General features: G+C 45.8%; 1 protein-coding gene across 1 annotated transcript in view; it reads left to right on the forward strand.

The window, feature by feature from the left end:
• Window positions 1-17,636, forward strand: part of IL27RA (interleukin 27 receptor subunit alpha) — a 33,335-nt gene that overhangs the window by 1,459 nt on the left and 14,240 nt on the right. The window contains exons 2-8 of the mRNA XM_080988545.1: window positions 2,646-2,727; window positions 5,489-5,621; window positions 7,160-7,329; window positions 9,108-9,262; window positions 10,279-10,432; window positions 11,615-11,694; window positions 14,063-14,269. Of these exons, the coding sequence (XP_080844671.1) occupies window positions 2,661-2,727; window positions 5,489-5,621; window positions 7,160-7,329; window positions 9,108-9,262; window positions 10,279-10,432; window positions 11,615-11,694; window positions 14,063-14,269 (966 nt within the window). The 5' untranslated portion in view covers window positions 2,646-2,660. The remainder of the gene's footprint in view (window positions 1-2,645; window positions 2,728-5,488; window positions 5,622-7,159; window positions 7,330-9,107; window positions 9,263-10,278; window positions 10,433-11,614; window positions 11,695-14,062; window positions 14,270-17,636) is intronic.

The following is a 17,636-nucleotide window of genomic DNA, read 5'->3' on the forward strand; positions in this document are numbered from 1 at the left end:
TATGGGTCTGTCCCTTTAAGAAAGTGGAGGGGACTGCACTGGGTGGGTCAGGTTGATCTCTATGTCCTAAAGGGGACTGGCAATAAGTTCCCATTGCTACAATCACCTTCACTTCCCCCAGTAACTTACTTCTGCAGTGGCTCCTGGGCGAGCCAACTAGTTGTGTTTTAGGGGTGGGGGTTGCCTTAGTTAAGATCCCTATTGTCAGGGAACAAAAATAAATACTGTGCCCACATAGGTGCATGGAGCCTGATTGCTTTGGCCTCACAGGAGGGGAAACCTGGAATCATAGTTTGTTTCTGATTAACAAGCCAGGATTGCTAGCCAGGTTTTAAAAACCAAGGTTATATGTTGCTTTTGAATTCTGACTTGTTAGGAGGAAATAAACCCAGATCCCAGGTGCAGACATTGCACTAGGCTGGTTTGCCCACCTTCTCGCACCGGGGGAGGAGCAAAGTAGAAACACAGAGTGGTTTATCACTTATTGTTGCATGAAGACATGTCCAATGAGTGCATCTTTCAAAATGGCTGCATCTTCTGTTAGGGACACACAATTAGCAGCATGGGCTGTAAAAGCTGCAAACAAAATGAAACTCTGTGCATTTGTTAAGCCTTATATGATCACTTTGTCCAGCAGCAGTACATAAGGGACCCACCTCCCCTTTGTGGATCAAGAAGTAAGAAAGGCGAGGCTTAGTGGCTTCTAGATACGATGCGTGACTACCAGGGTCAGCCAAAATTTGTGGCCTCCTGGTTAAGGCAACAAAACATAGTTAGCCCTTACCATTCTTATGTGTAATGTTTCAACCATTGCCACTGCGAGAAAGGGATGCAGGTGGCGCTGTGGTCTAAACCACTGAGCCTCTTGGGCTTGCTAGTCAGAAGGTCGGCGGCTCGTATCCGCATGGCGGGGTGAGCTCCCGTTGTTCTGTCCCAGCTGCTGCCAACCTAGCAGTTCGAAAGCACGCCAGCGCAAGTAGATAAATAGGTACCACTGCGGTGGGAAGGTAAACGGCGTTTCTGTGCATTCTGGTTTCCATCACAGTGTTCCTTTGCACCAGAAGCAGTTTAGTCATGCTGGCCACATGACCCGGAAAGCTGTCTGCGGACAAACGCCGTCTCCCTTTGCCTGAAAAGGAGAGGAGCGTCGCAACCCCATAGTCACCTTTGACTGGACTTAACTGTCCAGGTGTCCTTTACCTTTTTACCTTTACTGCAAGAACAAGATTTCTCCACCTGTCCACTGCTGTGTCAAATGCTATGTGGAATGTAGTTAAGAACATAAGGCAGGGGTCAGCCAGTGTGGGTAGAGAGCCAGTGTGGTGTAGTTGTTAAGAGTGATAGACACATAATCTGGGGAACCGGGTTCGATTCCCCACTCCTCCACATGCAGCTGCTGGGTGACCTTGGGCCAGTCACACTTCTTTGAAGTCTCTCAGCCCCACTCACCTCACAGAGTGTTTGTTGTGGGGGAGGAAGGGAAAGGAGAATGTTAGCCAGTCCACTGTCCCTCAGACCTTGTGGGGGGCCGGACAATATTTTGAAAAAAATGAATGAATGAATTCCTGTGCCCCACAAATAACCCAGAGATGCATTTTAAATAAAAGCACACATTCTACTCATGTAAAAACACCAGGCATGCCCCACAAATAACCCAGAGATGCATTTTAAATAAAAGCAAACATTCTACTCATGTAAAAACACGCTGATTCCCGGACCTTCCATGGGCTGGATTGAGAAGGCGATTGCGCCGGATCTGGCCCCTAGGCCTTAGTTTGTCTACCCATGACATAAGAAGAGCTCTGCTGGCTGAGACCAAAGGCCCATCTAGTCCAGTGTTCTGTTCTCGTTGTGGCCAACCAGTTGCCTATGGGAAGCTCAAAAGAATAACCTGACCACAGCAGCACTCTCCCAACAACTTGTGCTCACCTTCAGCTGGAATTCAGGTGCACACATTGCCTCTGACATTGGAGGCAGAACATGGAGTTATGCAGTCAGCAATGGCTCCCACTGGATGGTACCTGTGGCGTTGCCAGTGGTGAGTCCCACACAGCTGCTTCCCTTGCCAGTCTTTGTTTTTTTTAATTCATTTTTATTAAATTTTCCACTTTACCAATCCAATCAAATCACATTAAATATTCGAAATTATACATATACATATCAAATAATCCAAACATTCTGCCAAATTTTAAATTTTTAGTAGGACTTCCCATGCTTCAAGTTCGGAGGGTTCTGATCATCTCATACTTCTACTGCTTTTCATAGACACTTCCGATGGTTCCTCTAATTCTTTCTGTTGTTAACCTTCCTTCTTTCACAGCCCCTGAGTTCTTCCCACAAGCGAGTTAAAACAAGCAATGTTGTGTTTCTGTGTGGATTTTATGTCTATGATTCCCCTCTATAAGTTTTCAGCATCTCCTCACATGCTGGTGTTTCTGCTGAATCAATCCCCTGCCAGTCTTCGAGCTCGTAAGAAGTTTTGTGCTTTAGTTCCTCAAAGGCTCCTATGTGCCGTTCTGACATGGACACACATATAAAGTCCACATAAATAAATATAGTAAATGAGGGGGAGGGGAGGCATTTAATTCAGTGCTGCTTGACTTTGTCCTTATCTCATGATCCACCATTGCTGTCTCTCAATACAGGACACAGCTGGCACTATGGGAAACAGGGGAAATATAGCATGGCTGTTGCTTCTGTCGTTAAAGGTCTTTGGGCTGAAAAAAGGTAAGGGATCAGCATTCATCATTTCCTTCATACAGGACTGTCTCCAAAATTTCATAGCTGAGCCGATTACGACTCCTGCTATTGTCTCTCACACACAGCTGTGTGGCAACTGATTATTTGTGGCACTGTGCCACTTAGCTGTAGCATTTGTGTGGCTATCCCAGCTCCCGGTATGCCCCACGGAAGACCTTAAGGTCCATAAATAGGAACACCCTAGAGGTTCCGGACCCTAAGGAAGTCAGATTAGCCTCAACCAGAGCCAGGGCCTTTTCAACACTGGCTCCCGCCTGGTGGAACGCTCTGCCTCATGAGACCAGGGCCCTGCGGGATCTGATTTCTTTCCGCAGGGCCTGTAAGACAGAGTTGCTCCGCCTGGCCTTTGGCTTGGAATCAATTTTGATTCCCTCCCCGCCTTTCGTTTTTCCTTTCTTCTCCTGTGATGAGGCTGCATTTTAATATTTCAATGTTTAATGTTGTATTTTAATCTTGTTTTTAAGTTATATTCATTCAACTTGTTTTCATTATTGCTTGTTAGCTGCCCTGAGCCTGGCCTTGGCTGGGGAGGGTGGGGTATAAATAAAATTCATTATTATTATTATTATTATTATTATTATTATTACGTGCGAGTGAGTGGCTGGTGGCATAGGTCTTTAATGCCACAAGTATAAAATTTGGGGGACGCAAACCAGTTTGGGCACCACAGTTTCTGATGCTAATTAGCTAGGCTGGTGTGATATCACCAACATCAAGCTTGTCCGGGAATTAAGCTCTCTCGGAATGGAAGGAGACAGGTGAAGCAATGGATTACAGGTATCTGAAGGAAGTGGTGGTGTAGGAGACAGATAAATGTGCGAGGGAATAAGGGCAGGGGAGATAATGTTTCAGAATGAGAAGGGTGTGAGAGGGCAGGGGAGCAAGGACAGGAAAGGCTGTGAGCTCTTGGGGAGAGAAGGCCAGGAGGCAAGGCGGACAGAGCAGGGAGTGGTTGAGAAGCAAAGACTAGAGAAAACAGTAAATGGTGGAGGCATGAAGGAGAAAGCAGGGCTAAGGCCTAGAGACAGCAGGGGCCTGTGTGGTATTGACAGGAAGGAAGTGAAGATGCTGAGAAGGTGTGTGTGGTGGGGAGCTGTGGGTCAGAAATGCAATTACTGTTGAGCCTTTTAAGCTGCATCTGTAGAGGAATGATGAGGATGATTTAATAAATTTTTATCCTGCCCTTCATCCAAGGAGCACAGGGTGGTTTACAATATAGAAACATCATCATCATCGTTCATTCCCCCACCCATCCGGACAGTTTACAGTACATAGAAAAACCTCCCAATACAGGGCTGCCTTCAGATGTTTTCTAAAACTCATATACAGTGGTACCTCTGGTTACGTACTTAATTCCTTCCGGAGGTCCGTTCTTAACCCGAAACTGTTCTTAACCTGAGACACCACTTAAGCTAATGGGGCCTCCCACTGCTGCCGTGCCGCCGCCACACGATTTCTGTTCTCATCCTGAAGCAAAGTTCTTAACCTGAGGTACTATTTCTGGGTTAGGGGAGTCTGTAACCTGAAGCATATGTAACCTGAAGTGTATGTAACCCGAGGTACCACTGTACAGTCATACCTCGGGTTACAGATGCTTCAAGTTGCATTTTTTTGGGTTATGGGCACGCCGAAACCCGGAAGTACCGGAACGGGTTACTTCTGGGTTTCGGTGGTCACGCATGTGCAGAAGGGCAAAATCGCAACCCGCGCATGCTCAGACGTGGCACTGTGCTGCGGGTTGCGAACGCTGTGAGTTGTGAACGTGCCTCCCGCACAGATCACGTTCGCAACCCGAGCGTCCACTGTAATGGTTTGTTTCCTTAACATCTGATGAGAGGGCGTTCTTCAGGGAGGTTGCTACCACCGCGAAGGCCCTCTACCTGGTTCCCATAACATAGTAACGTACAAAAACAATACCTCCCTCCCGCCCGTTCAAAATGCCATAGATTGCTTAATTAGCCACAGGTCTGGGAGAAGAGGGATGTTTTTGCCTGGCACCTAAATATATGCAATGAAGGTGCCAGGCAAACCTCCCTGGGGAAAGCATCCCACAAATGGGGAGCCACTGCAGAAAAGCCCCCTTGTTTTATTCTGGATTCTTTGGTGGGGATGTTGTAAACCCCTTTGAGATTTGTTTTCTAAAATATAAATCAGTATAATAACAATAACAACAACAACAATAATAATACCACCAACGGGGGGGGTGTGGCACCTAGAAATTCCATTGTGGTGACTGCCATCTAGGTTTAAGGTGCCATTTGGTGATTAGCTTATACAGTGTAACCTCGGTTTTCGACTTCTGAAATGTTCGAAAACTGAGGCACAATGGGCGATCGGCAAAATCCATTGAGAAAATGGAAAAACACACAGCGGAAGCCGTTTGACTTCCAAGGTGCGTTCGAAGACAGAAGCAATTACTTCCGGGCTCTCGGCGTTCAGCTTCTGAAACGTTCAGCTTCTGAGATGCTCGAAAACTGAGGTTCCACTGTATATTGGAGATGTTTTAATGATGTTTTTATTGCTCTGTCACTTGTTGTTTGCTGCGCTCAGCTCCTTTGGGGGGAAGGACAGGATAGAAATGTAACAAACAAACAAACAAACAGTGAGAGAAGGGTGCTAATTCTGTCTGGACAACTAGGACCACTTCCCTTGAATTTTAATAGTGTAAGATAATAGCTGTGTTTTCTGTGGCTTGAGTGCTGATTTTGGAATATGTCTCTATTTGCAGGTGACCCTGATGTCCCCACGGACCTGAAATGTTACCAGTCAGTGCCCAGCAATATTGTGAACTGCAGTTGGTCTACCAGAGAGCCTCCAGATGCTAATACTACCCATGTCCTCTACTATAAGAGCCTGAAATAGTAAGCAAGGCATTATCTGTGTTTCCCTGTGCTGATCCAGCCCCAGAGAGCCTGTGGATTTTGGCATGAAAGAGGCAAAACTTGCAAAATGTCAGGAAGAATTTGCTTTGTCGGCCTTAGGAAGTGTGTGTGTGTGTGTGTGTGTGTGTGTGCACATCGGTGCGCTTGGGTGGCAGTCCTCGCAATGTGCTGCAACTTCCTCACTCTATTGTTAGCCGCGTTGGGTTTCAAATGCCATTTCAGCATTTTTCAGGGAGGCAAAAGGGTTTCTACCAAGGTCTTGTTAGCAGAAGAAGTCACTGCGTTTGATTGACAGAACCTTCCAGGGAGTTTCTGACTCTGGAAGTTACCTGCCTGCACAGGAGTTGTCTGCCATTATGCTTCAGACAGCTTTGCAAATAAGTCCAGACTCATCATGAGCCCACAGACCTTGTTTTTAAACTAACCTGTCTCCTCACACATCACTCTATTGGCTGGCGTCACTGTGAGTTGGAAAGTCCCCTGCCGAAAATCTCACGCCTGCTTGAACTTACCAGGTACCCTTAGGCAAGCCAGAATCCAATGAGCCCCACATCTGCAGTATGGAGACAATAGTAGTACCTCATAATTATACCTCATAATTCCTCAGATACCCTATTACTCGGAGGGAAAGTGTTCAGGTTGACTTTAACAATCTCTGCATATAGACCACTTCCAGGCCGGTCAGGAATTAAGCTTCTGTTGCCCAGTATTCATTATGACCTTTCTCTGTGTCTTTGCATGGGGCAATCACTACTTCCTACTTACATCTCCAAATTCTTGATTATTTTTCACAAACCATCCACATTTGCCTGTTGCTTACCTTTTTAAAAAATAAGTTGAATATGTACTGTTCTTTGTTTGTAGATGAATTAGCATTGGGGGTTTTTTAGTAGGCATTCCTAATCATTCCAGAAAGCAACCATTCTCTAAAATTTGTGGCAGTACTGTATATTTATTTATTTCTATATCACATATGTATTATTATTATTATTATTATTATTATTATTATTATTATTATTTCTGTAGCCAACACAGAGGCATGTGTATGAAAATGCATAGTCTTAGGAGACCGAATTTACAAATTCCACACTCAGAACAAAACAAATTACCCACTTTACATAACTCTTTGTTCTGAATTGGAAATGGAGCATTTGCAGGATTTTTGTGGCAAGATTTTGCAAGGAATGGTAAGTCTTGGGCAATATATTTGTATAACCATTAGGTCCAGTCGTGACCGACTCTGGAGCTGTGGCGCTCCTCTCGTTTTATTGGCCGAGGGAGCCGGCGTACAGCTTCCGGGTCATGCGGCCAGCATGACTAAGCCGCTTCTGGCGAACCAGAGCAGCGCACGGAAACGCCGTTTACCTTCCCGCCGGAGTGGTACCTATTTATCTACTTGCACTTTGACGTGCTTTCGAACTGCTAGGTTGGCAGGAATTTGTATAACTAAGGAGTGGCAAATACTCACTTTTGATTCATGCCGGAATTGCCTTTCCTCTTTCTGCCTCTTTCTCTAGTCATCCTGGCAAACCCCCCATGCGTGGAGCTCCGGGCAAGCAGAACTGGTTGCTTATTGAAAGGCGCAACCTGACACAGGGAGACAGCTACAGTGTTTGGGTGGAAACCAATCACGGCATGGCTGGGATTGCAACTTCCGCTAAGTTAAACTTCAGCTTGGATGAAATAGGTGAGAGAAAATAGGCACAGAGTGCTTTGGGGAAGGGTCTAGATAAACTTGCAGATGAGGATAAAAAATATTACTAAAAATAGTAAGGTAAAAAGGTAAAGGATCCCTGGACAGTTAAGTCCAGTCAAAGGCGACTCTGGGGTTGCGGCGCTCATCTCGCTTTCAGGCCGAGGGAGCCGGCGTTTGTCCACAGACCGCTTTCTGGGTTAGCATGACTAAAACGCTTCTGGCGCAACGGAACACCATGCCAGAAACCAGAGTGCACGGAAACACCATTTACCTTCCCGCCGCAGAGGTACCTATTCATCTACTTGCACTGGTGTGCTTTCAAACTTCTAGGTTGGCAGGAGCTGGGACAGAGCAACGGGAGCTCACCCCATCATGGGGATTTGAACCGCCAACCTTCTGATTGGCAAGCCCAAGAGGCTCAGTGCTAAAAATAGTACCAGTGTGCTTGCTCACTTTTGTGTATCAGTGCAGGTTCAGTGTCAGCATCAGGTAACTCTTGGCAGTTGCTGAGACCCCAACAGGGGACCTAGTGGCAATGCTGGCCTTCATCCCCAGATTTAAACAGCTGGGCCTGTGAGTACCACTTTGGAATTCCCACAATGCCTAAAGACCTAACCTGATGTAGCATCACTGTGGGGTATTGTGGGAAATTCAGGATGCCACCACTTCCACCACCATGAAAGCTTGTGGATGGGGGACCAGTGATGTGGGAGGCTGGGCTGCCAGAGGGCACTCTGCCAAGGGCCATCTCACATCTGGAGCTGATTTTACATCTGTGTGGTACAGGACAGCTTGAATAGTGGGTGTCATGCTGCGACAGAGGATCACGCCTACAGATTCCACAGTGATGTCACGAGCTGTGAAATTCCAGACACCTCAGCTTTTCTATTGTTCAATAAAAAATGGCAACTTACATCCCTAAAGACTTTGACACTTGAAATTATGTGGCTGGGGCTTTCAGTGGGTCCTGTTAAATTTACTTAAAGCAGCTTCCAGCCCATCCAAGTTATCTCTAGTTCTGCAACACTCACCTCTTCATTGCATTCAGTCCTGTGTGTGCCTTTCAAAAATGTGTAAATTGTGAAAGTGAATCAAAAGCGCTATCTCATGTTGCATTTTTGTTTGGTTGGTTTTGGCCTCTCAATATTTGGATCCTGAAAGAATTTAGAACCCCTTGAAAAATCACCGCGCTGACTGCAGAAGTCCACCTAATCTCTCCCTGACTTCTGAGAAAAACACTAGACTGCTTCCTCCTGTTCATAAGAAACCAGTAACTTTAGTAATAAAAACACTGGAAGTTGTGATGTGGAATTGCAGGCCACCTTCTCTGTGGACATGCTGACCCTTGATCTTACTCCTCAGCATTTGTTTCCTGGGTTTTGTTTAGAGTTTGTTGTTACAGTGGTACCTCGGGATGCGAACGGGATCCATTCCGGAGCCCTGTTTGCATCCTGAACAGAACGTAAGATGCGACAGTGTGTCTGCGTGTGCGCAGGTCGCGTTTTGCTGCTTCCGCGCATGTGCGTGACGTCATTTTGACCGTCTGCGCATGCGCGAGCTGTGAAACCCAAAAGTAACACACTCCATTACTTCCGGGTCGCCGTGGAGTGCATCCCAAAAATACTTATCCTGAAGCGTATTTATCCCAAGGTATGACTGTATAGCATAGTTATGGCTCCATTCCTGATGCTTAGAGTGGGAAGTGGGAGTGAAGAGTAAGCAACAAGGGTTCTTGTGCCTGAGGCCTTTCTCTGCGTTGCTTCTTTCAGTGAAGCCTCCTCCTCCTGATCTGGAGCCTGTGGTGTTTGAGTCCTCTGTCGCTATGGTCAGTTGGAAGAACCCTCACTGGTCTGAATCCCTTCATCACCAGCCGCTCACCTGTGCCCTTCGATACAAGATGTCCAAGGACCACAGCTGGACCTACGTGAGTCTGTTTTGTCTGGATGCATGGGTCTGTTTCCCCATCCCATCAGCTGTTATCCAGCTTGTATTCTGGGAGAACTGCAACCTGAGGAATCTGAGACAATTATGGTGTTTGGCACATCACAGCAACAAACCTGGGAGACCAAGCATATTCTCTGTGGGTGCAGCTTGAAGTGATTTGAGAAGAAAGCACAGAGACCTCAGTGGAAGTTAAACAGCTTCCCAAACTGGAACAGAACCTAGGAGTCTCAGCTCCAATTGTTTGGCGTTGCTTTCCCTCTCAGTGATAAAAAATAACAACTTATTATTATTATTTATACCCCACCTTTTTCCCTAAGAGGGGCTCAAGATGGCTTACAAATAATAATAAGAACAGAAAAGACACGTTAAAAACCGATTAAACATTGATAGAATTAAATTAAAACCATACAATTAATTGCTGTAGAAATAGCATGGCACCAGCCCTTTCATTAAAAGCAGTCAGTTTTCAAAAACCTGTTGGAACAATAAAATCTTCACTAGGCGGCAGAAAGACAACAAGGAAGAAGGCAGTCTGGCTTCTCTAGGGAGGGAGTTCCACAATTGTCTGGAGCAGCCAGCGCCGAGAAGGCCCTGTCCCATGTCCCCACCAAGTGTATCTGAGATGGTGGTGGGACAGAGACAAGGGTGTTCCCTGAAGATCTCAGAACCAGGGCAGGTTCATAGGAGGGAATATGGTCTCCTAACACTTCACTCCCCGTGCTCTCCTGCATCTCCTCCCCGCTAAACTTCCTGCTATTCTGATGAATGTTTATGTTGATGATTTTTGTTTTGTTTTGTTTTTATTATTTTTATTTGAAGGCAAGTATATCAGCACAACAACAATAGCAGGAGAAAATGGGGTTGGGGGGTGTTTTACCTGATTTGTGAGATGTTTTCTATAGATTCTTACTTTAAAAGAGGAATATAACTGCTATTTCTATTACTACGATGAATCGTAAGAGTAATAATAATGATGACGATAATGTTCTTTCCCAGCTGAGTGAGGAGCATGTAGACCAGGAAGGGTATGACCTGGAGGACCTGAAGCCATTCACTTCCTACGAGGTGCAGGTACAATGCATTCCAGAAATGAAAAAAGGTTTCTGGAGTGAATGGAGTTCTTCCCAGACCTTCGTAACCCCGGAGGCAGGTACGTACAGCCCTGGAAGGGACACAGGTGGCACTGTGGTCTAAACCACTGAGCCTCTTGGGCTTGCTGATTGTAAGGTCGGCAGTTCGAATCCCCACGACGGGGTGAGCTCCCGTTGCCTTGTCCCAGCTCCTGTCAACCTAGCAGTTCAAAAGCATCCCCGTGCAAGTAGATGAATAGGTACCACTGTGGCGGGAAGGTAAATGGCGTTTCCGTGTGCTCTGGTTTCCACCACTGTGTTCTGTTGTGCCAGAAGCGGTTTAGTCATGCTGGCAACATGACCCGGAAAGCTGTCTATGGACAAACACCAGCTTGCCTTTATAGCGAGATGCGTGTCGCAACCCTATAGTTGCCTTTGACTGGACTCAGCCGTCCAGGGGTCCTTTACCATTACCTTTTACCTTCAGTTCAGTAACAGTTCAGTACCCGAATTTCATGTCATGTTGGACTTCAGTTTCTTCCTAGCAGTCTGTTGTCAATATGCTCTCATTATGCTCCCCTTCTCTTCTCCTTGTCTTTTCCTGGAGGAAACATTCTGTCTTTAGAGACGGATGCGCTAACATCACAGCAGGAGCTTGGCTGATAAACTTATTTCAAACAACTGCTAGTCACATGCATGTCTCACATTTTTGAGACGTACACTTAAAAATGTAGGTGTACAACTGAAAAATATATATGTAAATGTGGGGAGAGGCCATTGTATAAGGAATTGACCTTGTACTCTCATTCCTTATGTGGAATGGTTGGGGTTGGGGTACTGAATCGTAGAATTCCAAAGTTGGAAGGCATCTTTGAGGTCTTCTGGTCCACCCTCCCTGATGACCCCATTTCAATGCAAGTTTCACAGCGCAGGATGCAGCCGCAGAACCTGTGACTAGGGGGCTGCCCAGCATTTGCTTAAACATATGCAGAGCCCACCAACTCCTTAGGCAGGTATTTCTGGGATTCAAGATTCTATTCATCTTTGGCGGAATTGGTTCCATGCAGCAAAATTGGAGTATAAACCTGATCATTACTAAATCACCATTGTGCATTTTGTTTCTGTCTGCTTGGAAAAAGTCAGTTGTGCATGGTGCCTTATTCATTTGTTTCTTGGACTTATTCTTTGAGGAAAGCACCTGTGATTGTCCAGCTGCTCTGTTAGCTCTCACTAACCACCTGTTGCATCTCTGTTGCCTTTAGCTCCACTGGGTCAGGTAGACGTGTGGCAAAAAGTTGGTGTTTCTGAGAAAGGTGTTCCAAGTCGCTTCCTGCTGTGGAAGGTAAAGTGAACCTTGCTGGTCTCCTTTTTACTGGGATGAATGAAAATTATTGGAGTATTACAATATATCCAAAACAATGGGAGAAATTGGAAGGATCTCAAAAGAGAAGATAGATAGGGACTGGAAGGTGTTTAAAAGATACTTGCAAAACCATATCGAAAAATCAGAACTCCTATTAGAATAAACAAGTTCCATTTCAAATACTGAAATACTAAATAAGATGGATAACAATGTGTAATAGAAAAAGAAGTATGAAATTAGGCTAAAGGTGTGTGAAAGAAAGTAATAGAAGTGGAAAGAAATTGCAATTGAGTAGATTGGAAGTCTAACACAAAGGTGGGGTGAGTGGTGGTGGATGGTGATGGGAAAAGGAATTATTTGTGGGATTGAGTGTAAGTATGTTTGAACACTTTTAAGGATTGTATGAAATGTATGTTTGTATGCTTGTATATTTGTAATATATGTGTATTAATGATGAATTATTTTAAGAATAAAAACTTATTATAAAAATTTTAAAAAAGAAAAAAGAAAATTGAATTTTAAAGAATTTTCACAGGATTTGAGGAGCCCTGGAGTGTATAATACATGGAGCCTTTTGGCAAATGAGCAGACATACACTCCCTGCTATTGGCTGGCTGGCTGGGGGGAACCTGAAGTTTATTTAGTTTAACTGAATTAACATCTCCCCTGAGCTGTAATGGCTCTCTGTGCTCAGCTTTTGGTCAGCTTCTGGGAACTGATGGCACTACACAGACCACAGACTGCTAGCAATTATGCTGAGCTTTGCAGCAAAACAAAGTTACTATGCTGTCAGATAACAGGGATGTTAGCAAATCATGGTCACTTCCTCTTAGGACTGGTGCACTGTTTTTTAATTACGGCTGTCAGCTGCTTTAGGGGAACCTTCTGGCGCTTCCCTCACTGCGAGAAGCAAAGTTACAGGGAACCAGGCAGAGGGCCTTCTCGGTAGTGGCACCCGCCCTGTGGAATGCCCTCCCACCATATGTCAAAAAGATAAACAACTACCTGACATTTAGAAGACATCTGAAGGCAGCCCTGTTCAGTGAAGCTTTTAATGTGTGACATTTTAATGCATTTTTAATCTTTGTTGGAAGCCGCCCAAAGTGGCTGGGGAGGCCCAGCCAGATGGGTGGGGTACAAATAATAAATTATTATTATTATTATTAGGGTTCCCTATGGGGCCAGAAATATTATAAATATTGGTTTTCTTTCTTTTTTTTTTTTAAAGGGAGCTTTGTGTTTGCAGGCCCAGAAAGCAAATTCTAATCAGGTTTGCTTTAGATCTGACCTCGCCATAACCACGCACGTGTTTGGCCTGCATCTGGCTAAACTCTACAATTCTACGATTCTGTGTTTAGATTCCTGCATTGCAGGGGGTTGGACTAGATATCCCTTGGGGGTCCCTTCCAATTCTACAGTTCTATGATTCTATAAGAAGAATGCATACTTTTGCCAAGTTTCCGATTGCCACCTGTAAATAGATGTTCCATAAATTTCTGTGGTGCACTCACGGCCCATCAAACAAAACAACAGGAAAAATACTGTGCAGGATAGGGTTATCAGATTTCCCCGGTTCCTGGAATGTCCCCAGATTTGCAAATCTGTCCCTGGGAAATGTGGCAGCGGCAGTCTCAGCAGCCCAGAGCCAGCCTGGTAGCGCAGTTGGCTCTGGCTGGCTTCAGGAGCTGCTCACTGCCGTGGCGCCCACCATTTTTCCTCACCAGAAGTCCCCATACGATGTGTCTTGTGCGCATAGGATGTGTCTTGTGTGATCTCCTGCCCCCTTTGTTTTGACTGATCAGGGGAGGCTCGGGAATTGCGGGTGGGCGGCCATTGCCCAGTTTTTTAAAAACTGTGCATTTACCATTTTGCAGGGTGTGAAAGAAGGGCTTTGCATCTTTATACAATATTCATGTGTGCTTGGGCCCAGGGTCTTTTGCCTCACCAACACTAGAATGACATCTGAGTGCTTTTTCATACAGTTGCTGCTGATAAAAAACCTTATTTTGCCCATCTTTCACTTGTCAGCTTCCTGCCCTTTAGCAACCGCCCAACCTTTTCTGATCACCCCATTCCCTCGCTGAGAGGAGATGCACCCTGTGGACCTTTTGCACTATCTTTGCAGTGTGTTGAAGGCACAGGACTTTCCATCTACTTAAATAAAAGTAGTTGCACCATCTATGACTCTTTGGCTGCTGTGTGTGTGAGCAGGGACTGCCATGCAGCTGTGTCCTTAGTGAGCAGGATCTGTTTGACTGGGTGGGCTTCTTCAGGCTTTTCTTTTCTTGTTTTCTTTTATAATCTCTATTCTTGACTGGAGGAACCTCTGCTCACCTCCCTTTCGCAGGCACCAGACCCCGAAGCAGCTCGTGGAGTCATCCTCGACTACGAAGTTGTTTTCCGGGACCGCGACAAAAACATCACTACGATGGTGTGCCTTTGCTGCCATGCTGCCCTCCCTCTTTCCGCTGACTACGCCTGGGTATCGGCCCGAAATTCTGTTAAGAATACGCTGCCTGCCAACCTCAGCTTGGAACAAGCAGGCAAGAGTTGTTGATAATGCCTTATCAAAGGGCTGCTTCTAAGGGGTCTTTCCTCTCACGCCCGCCCTGTTTCCTGCCTTTTCCTCCAAGACTAGAGCTGAGTCATCCTCACCGCTGATGGGGGAAGGTGGTTTGCTGCCCTCTGTGCTCCTCCCCTAACATCCTGTTCATGAGAGACAGGCATTGCCTGTCACCCAAACTTTTGTCAGACCTAATAAGAAAATGCAACCCTATATGCTAATCCTCGCATAGCAATTCAGCTACTCAAGTTCGCTTGGTTTGGAAGTGAAATACAGTGGACGCTCAGGTTGCAAACATGATCTGTGGGGGATGCACGTTCGCAATCCGCAGCGTCCGCAACCCGCAGCGGCGTGTCTGCGCATGCACGGGTTGCGATTCAGCACGTCTGCGCATGCTCAAAGCAGCCCTGTTCAGGGAAGTTTTTAATGTATGACATATTAGTGTATTTCTGGTCTTTGTGGAAGCTGCCCAGAGTGGCTGGGGAAACCCCAGCCACATGGGCGGGGTACAAATAATAAATTATTATTATTATTATTATTATTATTATTATTATTTAGCGCTTCTGCGCATGCATGACCGCCGAAACCCAGAAGTAACCCTTTCTGGTACTTCCGGGTTTCAGCGGTCTGCAACCCGAAAAAAACACAACCTGAAGCATCTGTAACCTGAGGTATGACTGTAGGGCCAAAATTGTGTTGTGCCCTTCATTGCGCTACAACTCCCATCAGCCCCAGCAAGCATGGTGAATAATTGGGGGTTGCGGAAACTGTAGTACAGGGAAACCTTTGGTTCTCCATAGGTTACTGAGCTACAACTCCCAGCAGACCAGGCAGCATGGCCAATGTCCAGGAATGATGGGGGTTGTAGTTCAGCAACATCTGGAGGGCCAAAGGTTCCCCATACAGTGGTACCTCAGGTTACATACGCTTCAGGTTACATATGCTTCAGGTTACAGACTCCGCTAACCCAGAAATATTACCTCGGGTTAAGTATTTTGCTTCAGGATGAGAACAGAAATTGTGCTCCTGCGGCGCGGCAGCAGCAGGAGGCCCCATTAGCTAAAGTGGTGCTTCAGGTTAAGAACAGTTTCAGGTTAAGTACGGACCTCTGGAACGAATTAAGTACTTAACTTGAGGTACTACTGTACCTGCTGTAGTGCAACAACATATCTGGTTGTCCAATTCTCCCCCACCTCGCCTTAATAGTTTAAAGTACCTTGAAGGTGGAGTTAGGATACAGTGGAACCTCAGCTCCTGAACGCCTTGGGAGCCAAATGTTCTGGCTCCCGAACGATTCAAAACTGGAAGTGATTGTTCCGGTTTTCGAACGTTCTTTGGAAGCTGAACGTCTGGCATGGCTTCCGATTGGCTGCAGGAAGTTCCTGCAGCCAATCAGAAGCCACGCCTTGGTTCTCAAACTGTTTCGGGAGTCGAATGGACTCCCGGAACAGATTAAGTTCGGGAACCAAGGTTCCACTGTGCAAGAAAAGAGGCAAAATACAAACTCTTCCTTCAAAGGCTGGTGCATAAGACAAGGGAAATGTCACTCGGGCAACTATTAAAGAAAACAATTGAACCCAATAGGGAAGTACTACAGAATGTATTGGGCTGGGAAAAAGCAGCATTTTCAACATTGGTAATGTAATGCATGCGTCTGACATACACAGAGAGAGGGAACCGCAGAACCCCAGAGAAACAGAAAAAAAGACCCACAAAACTGCCTCATTCACTTGTGATCAGCTCTCCTCCCCCACGACTTGCGGTTGTCCCTTTGTGGGACAGGAAGGGGAGGGGCAGGAGATGCTTGGGGAGGGGCTGTGCTTCTCTAAGGGGCTTTTGATAAAAACTGAAGAAAGGCAAGGGTGCCTCAGCTTTTGTTTTCCAGAAAGAGCATGCGCTAGCATGGCATGTTTGATCAGGATATCTCTTCAATGCAAATGGGGTAGGGAAGATTGGGGGATAGACATAAACATATATATTTCTATTTTATTTTTAAAGATACCTATAAAAATAGTTAGCTGTTGATGCACCACTTGGTCTCTTCCAGCTCTATACAGTGGTACCTCGGGTTACAAACACCTCAGGTTACAAACACTTTGGGTTACAAACTCGACTAACCCAGAAGTAGTACCTCAGGTTACAAACTTTGCCCCAGGATGAGAACGGAAATTGCATGGCAGCGGCAGTGGCAGGCCCCATTAGTGAAACCATGCCTCAGGTTAAGAACGGTTTCGGGTTAAGTGCGGATCTCCGGAATGAATTAAGTTTGTAGCGCAAAGGTACCACTGTAATTCAATGATTCTAAGGAATAACTTTGAAATCAATAGTTACCTGTTTTCCTCAGGATGGGTTTTTTCCTCCAGACACACAGATGCAATACAGTGGTACCTCAGGTTAAGTACTTAATTCGTTCCAGAGGTCCGTACTTAACCTGAAACTGTTCTTAACCTGAAGCACCACTTTAGCTAATGGGGCCTCCTGCTGCTGCCCTGCCGCTGGAGCCAGATTTCTGTTCTCATCCTGAAGCAAAGTTCTTAATCTGAAGCAATAATTCTGGGTTAGCGGAGTCTGTAACCTGAAGCGTATGTAACCTGAGGTCCCACTGTACCAGAATACTCTGGAATTTCCTCGATGACTTTCAGGAATTTATCTCCATGTTCCTGATAAACAGAGGTTTATGGGACTGCAAGCAGGCCAGGCACTCATTTCACACAGGAATTTGTAACCTTTTGAACTTTGCCACCTTCCCACACCCTTCTCCTATTTCCCTGTACATACCTCTGTGACTGGAATGTTAGAAAAGATAGGTTTCAGCCCATTCAGGCAGTTTTGCATATCATCATGCCTCACTATCATTATTAGTAGTATCGTTACCAGCAGTGCCCGCAAGACTAAGATGCTGTCAGATAAGGAATTCCTTTGCTGATTTCCCCCTCTGGCTGCCATTCTAAGACTCGGAGTAACTGCATTTGGGCAGAGCGTATTATTATGCGTTTTAAGAGGAAACGTGGAAATTCCTTTTTACTCCTCTCTCTTTCCCTTCCTCTCCTAAACATGGCTTTGGACTCGAACAAAGCCCCTCATCTCCCTGGCCCTTTTGGGTTGCTGTTGGGTTGAGAATGAGATCGTTGTTAGCAAATGAAACAAATTGGAGGATGTGCAAGCTTACAGAGTTTAGCTAACATGCTGCCCACCCACCCACCCACCTCTCTCTCACCCCCCCTCCAAATCCAGACCAATAAAAGTGCAAAAATAGCACAGATCTCTTCAGCATGGTCCTTCTGTGCCGGAATGGAGAGACAGCAGCAACCACAAGCTCCCCTTCAGCCCAGGCTTCCCCTTTCCCCACAGGCTTGTT

The sequence above is a fragment of the Podarcis pityusensis genome, assembly GCF_964106645.2.
Source record: "Podarcis pityusensis genome assembly, chromosome: 17".
Taxonomy (NCBI): Eukaryota; Metazoa; Chordata; class Lepidosauria; order Squamata; family Lacertidae; genus Podarcis; species Podarcis pityusensis.